Source organism: Anser anser (genome assembly GCF_964211835.1).
Source record: "Anser anser genome assembly, chromosome: 5".
NCBI classification, from domain to species: domain Eukaryota; kingdom Metazoa; phylum Chordata; class Aves; order Anseriformes; family Anatidae; genus Anser; species Anser anser.
Window position 1 is genome coordinate 40,010,673 of NC_139725.1, and position 17,000 is coordinate 40,027,672.

At 39.0% G+C, this 17,000-nt stretch overlaps 1 protein-coding gene across 5 annotated transcripts in view; it reads right to left on the reverse strand.

The window, feature by feature from the left end:
• LRP5 (LDL receptor related protein 5) overlaps nt 1–17,000 on the reverse strand; it is a 168,567-nt gene that overhangs the window by 77,895 nt on the left and 73,672 nt on the right. For all 5 annotated transcript variants that reach the window (XM_083838263.1, XM_083838266.1, XM_083838264.1 and 2 more), the window contains one exon: nt 150–546. In XM_083838263.1, the coding sequence (XP_083694389.1) occupies nt 150–546 (397 nt within the window). The remainder of the gene's footprint in view (nt 1–149; nt 547–17,000) is intronic.

Genomic DNA, 17,000 nt, shown 5'->3' on the forward strand with positions numbered 1-17,000 from the left:
GTCACCTTTTATAGAAACACAAGTTATTTTCAAGACAAAAGCAACATTTGACAAATAATCATCTTGCAACCTGCAGACTTTCAGTTTCATAAAACCACAAGCTGGACCCAAAGACCTACCACAGGGCTACCAACGAAAATAAAACTTACCCCATTACAGGATTGAGCACAATTGCTCTAGGTTCATCTAGGTTTTCTGAGATAAGGATCTTTCTTGATGTCCCATTCAACCGGGTCACTTCAATGCGGTCTGTTCCAGTGTCAGTCCAGTACAGGTTCCTTGCCACCCAGTCCACAGCAATACCATCTGGATGGTTGATTTCTGAGGTTACCAGAGTCTGTGCTCCAGAACCATCAAGGTACGCCCGACGAATTGCCCGGACATCATCATCAGTCCAGTAGATGTAGCCTTCCACAGGATCGTAGTCTATGGCTATTGCATGTCTGATATTGTCTATCTGCAGAATAATGTCAGTGAAATCTGGCATGTCCAAGGAAATCCTTCTCAAGTCTGTCCTTCTAGCAAGCAGCAAGACTTCTTCAGCACCTGGGGAGAAAACCATTCATGGTATCCTTTTCTTCTTCAATACCCCCGTAACAGAGTTCTTCTGTTATCAATATGAACACTTTAATACAGTACAGTCCTTTCATTGAAATAAAGCCTTGTCTGAATAGGGAGTTATTCCTGAACAGTTCTTCTCAACTGAATACTTGTGCTGGCACTCTTAATTCACAATGACAGTATCTTTCTCCTAGCCTCCCACACTAACATGGAACATAGCACCCTCAGTCTAGAATAAGGGCATCTATGCACGTAGATAACCGAGGACAACAGATTTGCTTTAAATCAGCAGCCTCCATTAGCCAACTAAAAAACCAAATGCAGGTGGAATTCCCAAGGAGCACACCAACAACCAGATCCAATACATCCTGACCAATGCAAATGTGCAGCTTGAAAACACCAAGCTCCAGCTTCCAACCAGTATCACAACTTACCACATTCTCTATGAAAAAGTAAGGACTGCACAGCACTAGCAACCTTGTCTCTAGTGGTAAAATAGAGTTGGTAGGAACGCACATTTAACAAAGATTACAAGTCAACAATCATAAAGCCAGCCTTGAAAACACTGCTGGCATCAAATACCACCTGTCTCTCTCTCTACCACTTCTCCAAGTAAAAAAGATTGGGATATTTTTTTTTAAACATTGATTACATAAAGGAAGTTTTATGCAACTATTTTTTCCACTATCAGGAAAGAAGTAATAGGAAAAAAAAAGTTACGAAAGTGTAGATCAGCCAGGCTGCATGCAGAACAATGCCATTCCTTTCATTAGGGTGAACCAAAGCAAAATTGATTGGGTATGTCCAAATATTTCATCATGTTATATAGAATTCCCCAGGTCAGCCAAACTTCCCACTAGTTGTATCACTGCATTAGACATGTTTTTCAACACACAAGCACTACATAATAAATGACAGCGCTAACAGAAGACTTCAGTATGTCAAAAAAATTACAGTAGTGATTTGCTCTAGACAAACTAATAAGAACAAGTCACAGGTATAGCAAGTATTTCTTATTTGGTGAAAGCTGATACAAAACTAACTCTAAGGCAACAGGGCAGTTCTCTCTCTACCCTACTCCACCTCCCCATTGCAAAGTTTCATTGATGGTGGAAAGGGTGCCAGCCAAAAACCTGGAGCACGCTTCAAAGACAAGTGGAATATTCAGCATTGTCTTTCTGGCGACTTCTTTTATCAGAACAAACCCAAGACACAGAAAAACATCCAGCTACTTCAGACATTTTGCCCACATTCACCCACGTGCTTCAGCACATAAAGAGCAAGTATAGTCTTTTCCCTACTTGGTTACTAAGTCGGTGGCATGTAGTTTCAAAACTGACATGGAGTTTTTAGCCACACTCCAAAACTGGAAAGCAAAACAAAGTCACTTGTTTCATTTCACCCAGACCAGAAAACACCAGCTGCCAACATGGGACACACTTTTTTGAGACCACTAACAAAACCAGAAATTCAAATCCTCATAACAGTCTTCTAGGAGAAAATCGCACCTAGGCATATGTATGGAGTTTGAGACTCGGAAATTTAGTCTATTGCACTTCAAAACCAAATTCATATTCACTATCTGCTATATTCACTATATTAACCATCTGCTCCTGAAGTACAGCTCTCTGCTGTTGGGTTTGGAAATCAGAGTATAATCTCCAAATAGTATCTCAGAAGTGCTGAAAAGAAACAGCGCTTAGGTTGCAAGGATATGATAAAAACACAAGGAAGGATCTAGGAAAAAAAAGCGTCTGAACACACCCAAGCTATTTTGCTATACTGCATGGACATAAATCGATGCACACTTTGAGCTACCTTAAGCCACCACAGCTCCTGAATGAAGTGGCAATGCCCTTCTCCTTGCCATCGGCTGCTTGTCCTCACTCCTCTATCAGTCCTTCACAGGTGCAAGCACAACAGGCAGCAAGGCTGTGTGTTGCAAACTGTTCTAAAAAGAGCTGATCTAAACAAAAACTAACTCAGCAGAAAGAAGTCTGAGGTTTTTAACCAGCCCAGTTCACTGCAGAGCTCCACGAATGCTTGTGCTGGCATGGGGAGGGCCGCCAACATGTATGTTTCTTCCAGTCAATGCTGTCTGACAAGGTTTGATAACTACAACATCATTTGCACAAGTTGACTTTGAAGGAAGGCCAGGCAGAAGGAAAGCAACAGTAATTCAGAGCCTAAGAACAGGTGGAGAAATGGGAGGAGTGAGAACCCATACATTCTTGATAGCAAAGCAAGAGAGCAATCTGCCATCAAATTTCCTTAAGATTTTCCAGCTTCAAAGGTGGCAAAATTAAAACAGTTTTCAGGAACAGTTTTTGGTTGTGCTTGAAAGTTCTGATTACTTCTCTGAACATATCAAAACTAGTAACTTGCAGTCCAAGCTGAGAAGGGAACAGCCCCCGGTGACCAGACAAATTGTAAGGCTTCTTTCCTCCATTGCTCCCTTAGGTAAACACAGCATCAGGTTTTCTATTTTTTTTTTCCTTCAAGTTTCCTTTCTGTTAAGGGAACAACTTTTACCAGCAACTGTAAAGAAAATTATTAATTTTCAAAAGCTTTATAAGATTCCTAGAAAGAGAAGAATAATGGAATACCTAAAACATTATTTGGTATTTTATATCATGGTCAGAAACATCGGTTTCCTTTCTGAACAGTGAAAAAAAAAATCAACTGCTTTTTTTTGGTAAAAAAAGACCATGGTGGACAGAAATAAAAATATACAGCTTACACCTTCTCTTCTGCAATGCTTCTTAGCTAAATGATCTTTGACTGATTAACTACATATAATGGCAGAGAGCAGGAATGAAAGGCGACTTTGTTAACTACCCTATCTACTCTACCTACTTCTGAGTATATCAAATGCAAGGCAGTTTTCTTTTTTAAACAAGCATAAGAACCGTAGTTGTTAAACTACTTTAAAAAGCTGTCTGGGAACAAAAGAAGTTCATAGCCTGAGATACTTTTTTCTCTCTACTTCAAGGATTTCCCCAGAAACAGTCATGGGCTATGCTGATGTTTCTGGATTAGAAAACAAGCACCAAAAACCTATGCTTATTTCAAACATTATTATGAGGATCCACTTTAAACAGAAAGGGAGGACCTTCAAAATAATATTGTTGAATCCAAGGGTTGTGTTCAAAGCTGATTAATGCGGTTAAAAAGGACATTTTTATGGAGCCTGTTCAAACAGAAAGGCTTTTAGATCTCTTTTGTTTCATTAAATTGTGGGTGTTAAAATTACGTTCGAAGTACTTGGTAATTGGTCCCACTGTGCTAAGTATTAAAAACGCAGATTTTTCTGACAGTACCATCTCCAAAGAACTTGCAGCGTCACCAGACCCAACAGAGTAAGGAAGAAAACATGCTGCTTGTCCAGAGCATGTCAGCTTGGCGAGCGCAGAAATGAAAAAGAACCCAGGTCACTCAAATCCTGCACGTTACCTGAAATAGTACAGATTGTCCACCATCACATAGTTTCATAGTTTCTTTACAGGAAAAAGTTCCCAAAGGTCCTGTTTCTTACCACATTGAAACACACACAAAATATTTCATTTTTTAATGTAAACTAAAATTATACTTCAACAGCCAAGGTAAAAAAAAAAAAAAAGGCATCATTACAGGCAGCATCTGCAGACCCTAATCTGCAACTGCAGAGGTCAGGCAGCAAGCTACAGCAGAAACACACAGCTCCTGTAACAAAGTCTTATGTCTTGCTTCTATGTTTCTGAAATATTTCACTTTAGGGAGTCAAAATAACTTGCTCTAAACTTGAGATTTTCAGTAAAAATTCAAGCCCTAACACTCAATGTGGAAAGGGGATGTGCTTGGTCATCAAAATGTTCCACAAAACCAGAAGAGTAAGAATAAACTGTTTTAGCTCAACTGGGTCAAAAAGTGAGCAGCACTGCAGCTGTTCAGCCACCCACAGCACTCTGTTTAATATAATAAAAATTTAGGAGGTGAAGTGGCTATGAATGTCTGCAGTCATAATCTTTAATATTAAGTATGTGTAGTGTGAAGCAGAATAGCATCAAACATATGCGTAGCAACTGATAACACAGCAATTACCAATATTACACGCATTTCCAGGACTACCAACATTATAAGCATCGTTTCATGGGAACTGACAGATAAAAATCACATGCATGTGTTTCACGTCTTCACACGAATGATTGCATCTTCACCTTGGTTCATGGTGAACAAAGTCAGGGTTGAACATACCAGAGGAAGGAACCAGCAGATCAAAGTTAAAGGCCCAAATTATACCTACACGCACTGGCTAGACAACAGGCTGTTAATATTCCCCTAAAATCCACAAATGAAACCAAAACAGTCTTAAGTTCTTCACAGCAGCAATAACCAGGCTCAACTTTATCTCATCTACCTCTGTCCTATGTACACCTGTGCGTATGATCACACGTTTGCTTGCATACAAAATAATATTTTGACCAGGGAGAGAAGGCACAGGGCAGCAACTACTACCCCTTGAATCAGCAATTGCATGATGACTACAACCTCATTGCACAGGGAACAAACAACCCTGTTTCTAATGTACTCAGCCATTCAGGCTTTTTCTGCAGGCAAGCACTACTGGAGGAATATTCCCAAACTCAGTTCTGCCCCATGGGCATACACAGCTAAAATGAACATGTAGGATACAACTTTGCAGCCCAAGATTTAAGGATTAGGTTGTTTTTTTCCCCTGTTGACCCAGCTGACCAGAAAAAAAAATCCTTCATTCCAGTTGACAACTGGGACAGCTTATTGGTAGTTGAACAGAATGCTTCTTGGAAAATTCTTCTGATTTTTAACATGCCTCTAACCAAGACTTATGGGAAAAAGAAATAATAAGAGGAATGAGCTACTTGACTGATTTAAAGTTCTGGCTGCTTAGCAGTTTCTATTGGAGAGATGCAGCTGCTTAAAATGAAGTCAAATTATTACACAACAAGACCTCATGACAGACGTGTATCTACATCCTTAGCCATTACAATCCATGTGACCAAAGAAAATGTTAACACAGCACCTCTCATTACATTCTCTCCTCCTCCAGCTACTTTTAAAAGTTGCTAAAATATCCTTATTGTGGGCGGGTTTCTATAGGTGCAAAAATCCCGGCCTTTATTGCAGTGCGGTCCAAAAGATACAGTTTTTGTTATAACCATATTTGCCTCTCTTAATAAATTCCTGGTAGAAGAGAAGAGAGAAAATTGGCAGTGGGCTCTGCACAGCTCTAAGAGATGAGAACTTATCTCAGCACCGGCGCTAGTTCTCCCTAAAAACCTGGACAAACACGCTCGTCTGCCTCATTAGTTTTATCTGTATCATGTAGGCATTTTGATTATTAATGTTGGTAGGAATGTTTTGAAAGCTATGGAAGTGTTATGCTGTGACTTGTCTGCTGTAATATTAGAAACCCCAGAACCTGTCTAATACGTTACAGTGCGCTAGTACTAGAGTGCTACAGCATTTATTTAATTAAATTGATTTTCACGAACCTCTCTCACCGCACTTATGTAACCACTGATTAAGAGATTCCCAGCAGAATTACTATTAGAACACTGTCACATATAACACTACACAATGAAAAACATCTTTTTTTTTTTTCCTTTGGGGATCATGGGGGTAGAATGCAAACCATTCCTAGTACTACCGTATCACAGCAGAAGTCCTCCATGCAGATAGAAAAACAGAAGAAATGAGGTCTCTCTGAAGTTTCCATTTGGAAAGCATTTTAAAAGACCTACAACTACAAACTGCTTTATTTTTCCCACTGGTTTAAACTTTTAACTGTTTAATTTACTCTAGCATTGTTTTTTTTATTCGCCAAAAGCTTTCTGCAGACCTTCCATAGAACTTTTCAGACAGTGTAACATCCATAAATACCCATGAACTGTTCTGCTTAACATGCAGAACCAATGCTAACAATATCTCAATTTAAAAAACAAACAGAACAGAAAAAATAATACTGTTCAAGGCAGTTATTCTACCTTCCTGAAGACTATATTCTCTCTTTGCCATCAAGAAATCCTACAGAAACACGTTAAGACATATTCTTGTTTGTACATGTGACTCTGTCCCTCCCATACCCACTAATCTATTATTTTTAATACCCATGCTAGGTATAGTGTTTGCTTTGATTTTGTTGTTTTGTGCACTTGCTATTAAAAATTTGTGCTTCAGTGCTGAAAATGGCAGCTGTATTCAATTTGCAAAATTATCTGCAATCAGAGCTGACAGCAGTGAAACGGGCCATCTCATCAGCTTGACAAGAGCCTTTTTTATTCTTCCCTTGGCCCACTTCACATTTGACAAGTGACAAGACATCTATAATACAGTAACAAATGCTCCAATTTATTCGTCCAATCTAAACAAATGTAGACTGCAGTGGTTGCTTCTGCTAATCTATGCCAGAAAACACCATGCTATTCCTTTCCCATTTGTCTGTCTGCTAATCAGGCTAGAACAATGCTCCATTGTGGGACTCTTCCCCCAGTTCTGCGTACACATGTGCATGCATATGCACATACACAGTCTATTTAAAGGCAACTTTCGAAATCTCTGTATTTACGTGGAAAATCAGATAAACCATAATAATTGTAAAGCTTTTAGTTCTTTGTGGAACAAAGCAGTGAGCTCTTTTTGAAAACAGTCCATTAGAAGTACTTTGACTGCAGGCAACTCTTTTACAGGCTGTTTGAAATAAGGGGGTGGGAGAAAACTTCATTATTCTGTATAGAGTGGATGAAAATAGGAAATGTTGCCATACTGTTTAATAATCTTGCCAATATTCAAAACAGTTACATCTTGCACAAGTGTTTAGCATTAGCCAGTCTTCACACCACAGGAAGAATGATGTCATGAAATTATGAGATGTTTAAATCTGGTATCAAACCCCACTTTTGTTATTCAGCTCCTGCAGAATGTAAAAATATTTACAGGAGTTGAAACAAACTTTGGTAACACCTAGAAATAAATGGAAATTCTTTTTACATTCTCTTGTTGTTGTTGTTTTCTTTTTTTTTTTTCCTGTGTATGTACATTTTGAGCCAGTTGAAACAAGAACACTACTGTGTATCCCAGTTCATTTCTTTATTTACATACCAGTTTGAGAGTAAGAGACCACTGCTTCACATTGCAGTGGTGATGGCTCTGGGTTGGGAAAAGCAGGGAATGTGCTCTCCTCCTACTTGATACTGTGGACCAGGGGAAGCATGCAGCACACATCAGGTTTACTAGTTTATAACTGAGCATTGCATGCAGTGAGAGTAAGCAATCAACAAAATAGAATTAAGAAAGGTTTACTTGAAAAAAATGTTTTGAGTGCCCACATTTAGACAGAATTTGAATTGAAAGGTAAGTAGGCATAAGGAAAGCTAACACTTATGACAACGAAAGGAAATACCAGAGCACTCACGTAACTCACAAATTACATCATATCTGCCTGCATGCTATAGTGAAAAGCTGGTGTCCAGTGCTCCTTCCATTATCTCAGCAGCAGACTTCTAGACTTCCAATAGTTACTTTGCGTAAACCAGAAAAGATCTACAATTTCAGGCAGGGTTATGACACATTCATATGACTACTGGAGCGGGGGGGGGGGGGCGTGGATTACAACAAAAAACAACAACAAAAAACTCAAGAGTATTAATTAAACTTTACATCTGATAAAATCATTAGCACAAAACAGCTGACTAAGACATAAAGCAATGTTTCTTCCAGAGAAAGCTGTTGCAACAGAGAAGACACAGTTAACACCCTATTCTAATTTAGGACCTAGGTTCTGTGAAACATCTACAGTTTGTACATACATAATACATACATATTATATTTGTGAGCACAAAGCTCTGTGAAGTTACTACCAACAGAGGAGTAGCCAACTCTTATGAGAACTTTTCAAAATAAAGCAACAGTCATAACTGCACTGGTAGTAACCTGAATCAAAGATCAACACCATTGTGTGTCTGTCTCAGTTCCAAGAAAAGAACTTGCCCTTGTACAGACACTTCATCCAAAAAGCATTTGAACAATTAATAAGTCTTAACACTTACCCTAAGGTTTGACTGTCTGTACTATGTGTGCCTTAAAGAAAGAATGTTATCTTACAGATATCAGCCTTGGCTTCTACTTTTTATTACCAAAAAATTAACACCTCTTTACACGGAATTATTAACAGTCCATTGCAAGCTATAGGAAATATGATGGGGAAAAAAAATGTGTGCCAGAAATTCCCATTGCTATAAAAAAAAAAGTACAGTCTTTGGATTCTGGTATTTCCTTGCAAAGCATGGTTTTAAAGTTTTAAAGCACCTAGTCTCTCCTGGAGACATACAACCCTTCTGGCTCAGACTACGAAATCACTAACTTTTAAAGGGTCTCAGCCACTTAACTAGTTTCTGTTAAACAGAGTTTTGGTGGTGACACCTTCAAATACATGCCATCAAAAATCCATTAAAACCCAGCAAGATACATAATTACCACTTTTTTGAAATACTGAACAGAAACACACAATAGTTTTACTGCATTCCTGCTCCTGTGCATTCCAATCACAAATGATTCCAACTCACCAAGAGACCTCATATACATTAGTTTCTCTGCACTGTTTTCCTCCTTAACACAAATAGGAATAAATACTTCATGTCCCATGGGCCCCCTCTGAGGATGATAGCTGTGTAATGCTTTGAAGTTTAAGTGTTAATTATTATGTTTCAAGTAAGATGGAGCCACAAAAAAAAAAAAATCAATTCTGCGCTAACATCATCATCATCTGTCAGAAGGTAAACATCACGGAAAAAGTTATAAACAACTGTAAATTGGGGTTTGCAAATCTCAACCTTATTGTTGCTACTTTGATGCAGTAAAACAGAGCTTGGTCACAGTATGAAGATGCAGCCAAGCTAGAACAGCTTAACAACTTAGCACTGAGACTTGGTAACTTTCCACGTTCATGTACTTAGCCCATGGAGAATGCAAGATAAAGTTTACACACAAACCTTTTCACTGCAGACACAAGGTGTGGCTCTACTGCAGCATAAAAACTAAGCCTAGCTAGAGACTCAGCATTGCTGAGAAGGGGAAGTGCTGCTTTCTTTTCTATACACACATCCACACACACACAAAATGAATTAGTTACCAGCTCTGAACTAGACTGCATTTCAGAGTCTTTCAAAGTGGTCATCAATCCGAAACATGTCAAAGACCGAAAGGAGAGTTTCATTCATTAATCCGGTAAAATCCAGTAAACTCACTGAAAACAGAGCTAGAAGATGTGGCAGATCTTCCAGAATGCTCCACACTCCCTCCAGGTTTGTTCCTTACAGCGTGTTTCTCATGGCTTCTATCCAATGAAATTTTAAACACGGCCATTACCATAAGAGGCTGTTTCATTTCTTTGCTACACAAAGTACTCCCCATTTAGGAGGATAAAAGATGCTATGAATAGAAAGTAATGTAATCTTTTCATGCAGATCAAATGAAATCATACTATAACATACTGACAAAAGCAAGGGGAAAAACAGATTCAAAACAAACAGCTACAAATGAATGAAAAAATAATCATGAAATTTTTATGAAATAGAGTAGAAACAGAAGGGGGGGAACTACATTGCTTTACTTAATAGATGCAGACAGGGTTCACGACTAGCACATAAATGGACAGATTTTCCACTATTGTGTTTCTGATGCACGCAGAAGCTAAAGTTTCCTAAAACTGAAGGGAAGACCCATCATCCTTGGCAACAAAGAACATGGAGGAACCCTAGGAGAAAAAAGTTATGGAGCTCATATCAAAACGGATGGCTCACTCATTGATTTCTTATTTGCAGAGTAGCCTCCAGATTTCCTAGATCATCCGATACCCATTGCTGGACAGCTTTTACAATCCTTCCTGGTTAATTGCAAAGGCATCTCAGTGAAATGGAGTTTCACGTATGGTATTTCTAACATAGTAAATAACCTTCTGTCCCACTGTTTTAGTGCTAAAGAGTCAATGGGGTGTGTTCCTGTATTATACATCATGGCCAATATGGGGTCTGGATGTAGGGAGTGAAGTGCTATTTTCTCTTTCAACCTACTGCATCTCGTTTTCATGCCTGGAATTTGGTTAATTCTCCACCTTGCAGGAATGCCACTGCACGCTACTTGCACGCTTGCTTTATTATCCAAACTCTCTCCCTCTCACCTGGTGGTGCACAACACCCATGGATCCTTTGACTAGATCTGCTGTGGTGGTGGGATACAGACATAAAACAACTAAGAGTACAGAACTGAAGTGGCTGCAGACATTTAAGGTGACACCAATTACACAAATCCCTGACTCAGAGAAGGAAAAAACGCATCACGGTGAGCTTGAAGGTGGCCCCAACTCAGCCTAACAAAGGGAACACAGGGGGTCAGCTACTCCTTGGTAGGCGAAGGAAACGTGAAACACCACTGGGATCACAGTGGATGCAAGATGGGGAACAAGAAAAAGTCCTCCAGAACTTCTGAAGATCTCCCCATGGTAACCAGACACCAGGCACAGGACAAAAGACACCTATGAAGTCAAAGCATTTTGCAATGAGAAGATCTTGTTTTTCCACAGTTGCATTTCAATCACAGAGAGGGCAAGGGGAGGAGACAGGCATGCAGGCATCCCTTCAATACTGTTCTCCACAAACTTTTTTTGTAGAAAATAGGTTTTCTATTGTTTATTTTCCCCCAACAAACACATATGTACGTGAACGCTCCTTCCCAATACAGCTCTTCATCAATACCAGAATATAATCAGAGTTTATCTACTAATCTGCAAGATTTATCTTCCAGCATCTTCCAAGTACCAGAAGCCTCCTGCCAGTTACTGTGTGTTATTCACACGATTCCAGGAGAAGCCTTCTCAGGAACTTGAGGGAGCTGTTTTACAGCAATTATCCCAAATAACAATCGACTCCTTAACTGCTCCCTTTGACCAAGAGGCTGTTCATCGTTCATTACCAGCTGACATATTTAATCAGAAAGTCTGGATTAGTCCATACTGTTTCTCTTTAGGAAGATGTGTGAACAAAGGGATCTTCTCCTCTGGTAGTCACAAGGGTTAAATTGCATTGGAAGAAAGACTTTACAATGGAGGTATTCATCCTCCTGCTTGGAAGCTCAGTTGCTCAAATAAGCTGATGATTGCTCAGTGAAAGAACTGTAGACACCAGTTTTTTTAAAATATGTGTACCAAGAAACACAGAGGAGATGAGAAAAAAATGCCTTAACATTTCTTCCTTCAATACTATCCTATTTCCTGCATAAAAAATAGCATAATCCTGCAGTATGAGCCAGCAGGTTCCAAGAACACTGCTGTTTTGCATTATGAAGAAGGGCAAAGAGAAATACCACATTTGGGAATATTGCCCAACCCTGATCAACTGCCTCAACAACAGAAACAAGGATAAAAAAAAGTGGAGATGAATATTCAGACACCTAAAGCTGCTGCCTTCTTCCCCAATTATGAAAATGTTTTTTTCCATAGTTCATTTGAGAAACTACAGCTGTCCTGTCTTCCCAGCAGAAACCCTACAGCTCCTACCACCATATGAGATTGATTCAAAAGCCCAAGCTTTCCCCCTTTCAAGCAAATAACAGTTGCTTTCTCCTGCAGAAATGGTTCTCTGTTGAGTTGAGGTGAACATGCCATACGTCCCACTCACATTCATATAAACACTAAAAGTTTCTGCACTTGAGCATTTATTGCACACACCATGTGTATTTTTTCCCCCGAAACAGTCATATCTACCTTATAATCCAATCTCCTCTGACACAATAAGGCTTATCCTCCTCCATTCCATTTAAGAAAATTAAAAAATAAAATATCAAACACTTTGGGGTTATTAAAGAGCATCACAAAATATCCAGAGGTTCTTGGATGCTATCCCTTGTCCCAAGGAAACTAATGGGAGCCTTCCACTGAGCTTGGCAGGGCCAGGTTTCCATCCGCATCACAAAATGGACAAATTACACCTCAATGTACTTTACTGAACTGGTAATTTCACCCTGAAAGCATCTCTAGCTTAAGAAGAGAAATTAAACCTTAAAAGGGTCTTATAAAAACCTTACATGTTCATATGTAAAAATATAAAAAGCACCTGAGAAGAGAAAAACAACTAAAATACCGCAGAAGAGAAAAAAAGAGCAATGTGTAAACAACAAAATAACAGCATTTTTCCATGGAAAGCACCTATCAGACACTCACCATTGTGCAAAAGTTAAATGGGAAGAAAGATGTCATAACTCCAAATGCCACCCCCTTCCTCCTCCTTTTCCACAGTTTTTTTGCTGAGCATGACACCATGTGGTGTGGAATAGCCCTTTGGTCTGTTTGGGTCAGCGGTCCTGGTGGTGTCGTCTCCCAAATTCTTGCGCAGCCTCAGGCTGGTGGGGCAGCGTGAGAAACAGAAAGGGCCTGGAGGGTGGGTAAGCACAGCCCAGCAATGACTAAAGCGTAGGTGTGTTATCAACACAGTTTTGGTCATAAATCCAAAACATACCACTGTATGGGCTGCTGTGAAGAAAATTAACTCCATCCCAGCCAAAACCAGAACAATTAAAATGGATCAAAAGACAACGATGCGCAGGCCAAGTAAATTTGCAAAATGAAGTTATGCAATGCATAAAGTAAAAATATGTAATTTTTACTGAAATATTTTACAACAATTTACAATTCTGCAACAAAGCATTACACATTTATTGAGAAACAAAAATAAAAAACTGAATATTGCTTTTAGAACTTTGGGGTATGCAGCTTCCAGAAACTGCATGGATCCTAGACTAATTCTGAGCTTAGGTACCTCTGAGCACCTCTACTGAGTTTAAAATATATGCAATAAAAAAAGCATTACTGAAGTCCTAGTTTCTTCTACTCACTTCAATTCTTTATAGTCATAGATCCAAATTATTAAAAATTTTGGAGGGTGAGGTAGGGACTAAATTTTGAGCTTTTACTCAAAATGTTTTGTGGTATCAGATGATTGGTTTTAAAACTCTAATAAATTTTACTTAATATGCAGTTGACTTAGTACCATGATATCACAAAATGATGCACAATGAGAGTAAGATCCTTTGGGAATGCAACACGGAGGGGATTTAAGAATAGGGGTAGCCACTTATTGGGAAACATATCCACTTCTAATAAAAAAGATGAGGTTTTAAACATTCTTTTAGAAGGCCGGCAGCAGTGGCTGTATGCTAGTAACACTGAATACTGCAGAAAGAAATTACACATTTTCCAGAAACATAAGAGAAACAAGCTGCTGAACACAGTTTGCAGAAATGGGCTCAATCTTGGAATAATGCATACAGGTATTTTATGAGAGACTGGGATGATGTAGAGCAAGATGGAAAGATCATGGCTCCATTCACATCAAGTGGTACAAATTGTAGTATCTCATTACAAACTGTAATGAGATAAATTAACAGCATTTCGAAACCAGAACAGCAGCAAAGATGCCCCAAGGTCTATTTGTTACAAGCTGCTGTTCTACTGAACAGTTAAAAATTGAAAGTTAAAAACAAAACACCAATTACTACTTTGTCCCATACCGTTTAAATCTTGTTCCCAGCAACTGGCAATACTTTTATATAGACAAACAGGTCGGTTTGTTTTCAGTATCTCAGGTCATAAGCCTCCTTGTCCTCCCTTCCAGTAGTGGTCCAACACAAATTCATACGTAATTTTGAAGATCTTGGCTTGAAAGATCACTTCTCTGAGTGTTCACAGAACTGCTTAAGGGAACAACTTTGTTGAGATAATGAGCTGCATGTGGTTGCAACCTCCTTACCCAACTCTACAAAAGCTAGAGGAGCGCTCACCTTGCCTGTACCTTCAGCGATCAAAGACACCAGTCAACAAGACTGCCACTACAGACACCAGAACGACCTTATTAATGCTTTTCAAATATTGCACTCATCTTTTGCTACCAAATCCAGGTAAGGGTGTGGACAGAGGAGAAATCAACTGATTTAAAGTGCATGCAACAGGTGCTTTGTTTTCATGCTAAGCTGTTAGTTTTGGCTTTTTGTCCTTTACAGATATAAAACCTGTTCTTGCACTGAGAATGGCTCTACACAAGCAGTCTTCTTGGAAGTACTAGTCCATGTTATCAACGAGCAAAGAAAACATCACACACCAACAGAGCAAAACAGACTAACATCATGTGTCTGGAGGGAAGCGACACAAAGCATCTACCTACACAGAACAAGTACATGTTCCCAGAGAAGACCTTGTACTTGATACCAGTTGCCAATCTGTCCATATATTTAACATTATTAGTGACATATATCTACTGTACAACTTTTTTAATTTATGCAGAATAACTCTTCAGCAGAGAGAAAGCAGAAATGAATTAACACTGAAAGCTAAGACTGCAGAATAATGAATTATTCATTTAATACAGATACAGTTAGTAATAGCTTCAGCATATCAACATTTATATGTTTAGAAAAAGGCTAAAAATCCAGACTTCTGAAGTTCCAATGTATAAAGACAACCCACAGCAAAACAAATAGTGGCACTGTCTGTTCTTGAATTCATATTTTCTTAATTACTTAGGCCCATTACCATTCAACACTTCTACTCTGCAATGAGCTATACAGAATATTTGAATATGAGAACTATATGTGTATATTCTGCAGTATCCAAGAAAGCTGAAATTGCTTAAGAATCTCAGGGCTTTTTTGCACAAGAATACTTTCTGACAGAGCTATACAGTAACACTACATAGCTATGTTTGTACCAGTGAACTCCCCATACAGACAAATTTTGAAACAAAATGCTTTTTCCTCTTGCAGACAAATCCCCAGCACCATTTTTACAATTGCCTTAAAAGCCTAATGTCAACGAACTCGATATGCCTAAGTGACTTAGTGCTCTAGCTAATAGGGAACAAAATGGAGAGGTGGTCAACACTGTTGCATCAGTAATTCCTGATACAGCTTTACTACAAAGGACTCGTGCAGAGAACAAAAAGTCAGTTCCTTGCAACCAAGGAGTTAATTAATAAGAGTGGAAAGAGAAGCACATGGATGTTGGCATAAGGCAGACAGGACAACAAAAGATGTGGAGCTTGGGAAAGAAATAATCCATAAAACTGAACCAAAAGGCCACATTCTTATGCAAAACCAGATTTCCTGTTCCCATCCCACTTTTTTGCCCTCCTTTGACAGAACACCCTTGACAGATTGTCTGCCCTGACAATGGAAAGGTGAAAGCACAGTAAAAGCAGTCACTCCTGCTTGTGCTATCCGCCAAAACACCAAAAGCAGGCTGACCTTCATTCCCACTGCCAGAAACATAAGGTCAATATGAACGTCTAAAAAGGTTGTCCTGCGTATTCAGCAATGTTTTTTAAAGGCTGTGAAAGGGAAACTTTCCAAAGCTGGAAGAAGGAAAGAGAAAGGTCTTTCAGCAGCTGCAAGAACTACCTTATAAGCCTTTCAATTGCAGCAGGATGAGCTAATAAAGCTGGCCCTTAAACCTTGGAGGTTCAGTGTTCAAATTCTGCTTCAAGTTCACAAATGAAAGGAGTCTATTATGCTTGTTTTAGTACTCAGAGGAATCAAGGCGCATCAGACTATACACTAAGCGACTATACACTTTGACTAGCCTCATGAAAACGCAGCAGAGACGGGCAATAGAGTGTCTTTCAGTCTGTAATCAGAACATTGTCTTAAACCTTGCCTCCTAGCATCTCTATGGCCATATCAGTGTTAATCCCGTTTTTGTAAGATGAATTTGTACAAGAAGCTTCCTCATCAACAGTAAAGCCAAGTTTTCCAAGTATACCACCTGTCTCACTCAACTTATCAATATGAATATGCATCTAGTTATACGCTTCATTTAAAGCATATACTCTAGCTCTTAGTTCTTTGAACAGCTTTTTTTTTTATGGTAGTACAAAAGACTCATCTATTTTTCAGTGACAGGGAATAGGCACCTAGAACAGTATTTTCTCTACCTACATTATCTCAATCAGCAAACTTTATAAGCTGCTTTGCACAAAACCTTGGCTGACTTTTTAAAATTAATGTCCAAAATCACAAACTAGATTCAGCAAGAAAAAGTTCCCTGCATAATTTCCTCATATATCCCTTCACAAAGAACAGCCCAAAGAGAGAGGGATTAATCATCTTCAGCATCAGAAATATGGTATTTTTAGTTTATTTTAGTTTAAACCTTAACTTTGCATTTTTCTGTTCGGACTATTTCATTATGAAATTAATCGAATCAGAGCCAACACACAGGTTTATCTCTGAAATAGTACATGGGCGCATGGACTGTGCCTTGAACGTTTTTGGCATTTCAGTGTACAGAAGGTATCTCAAGCACATTGTTCTTTGAGATGCAACTGGAAGGCAACAACCTGGCCACCACTATGCATCAGTAGCTACAAGCCAATGAACAGGAG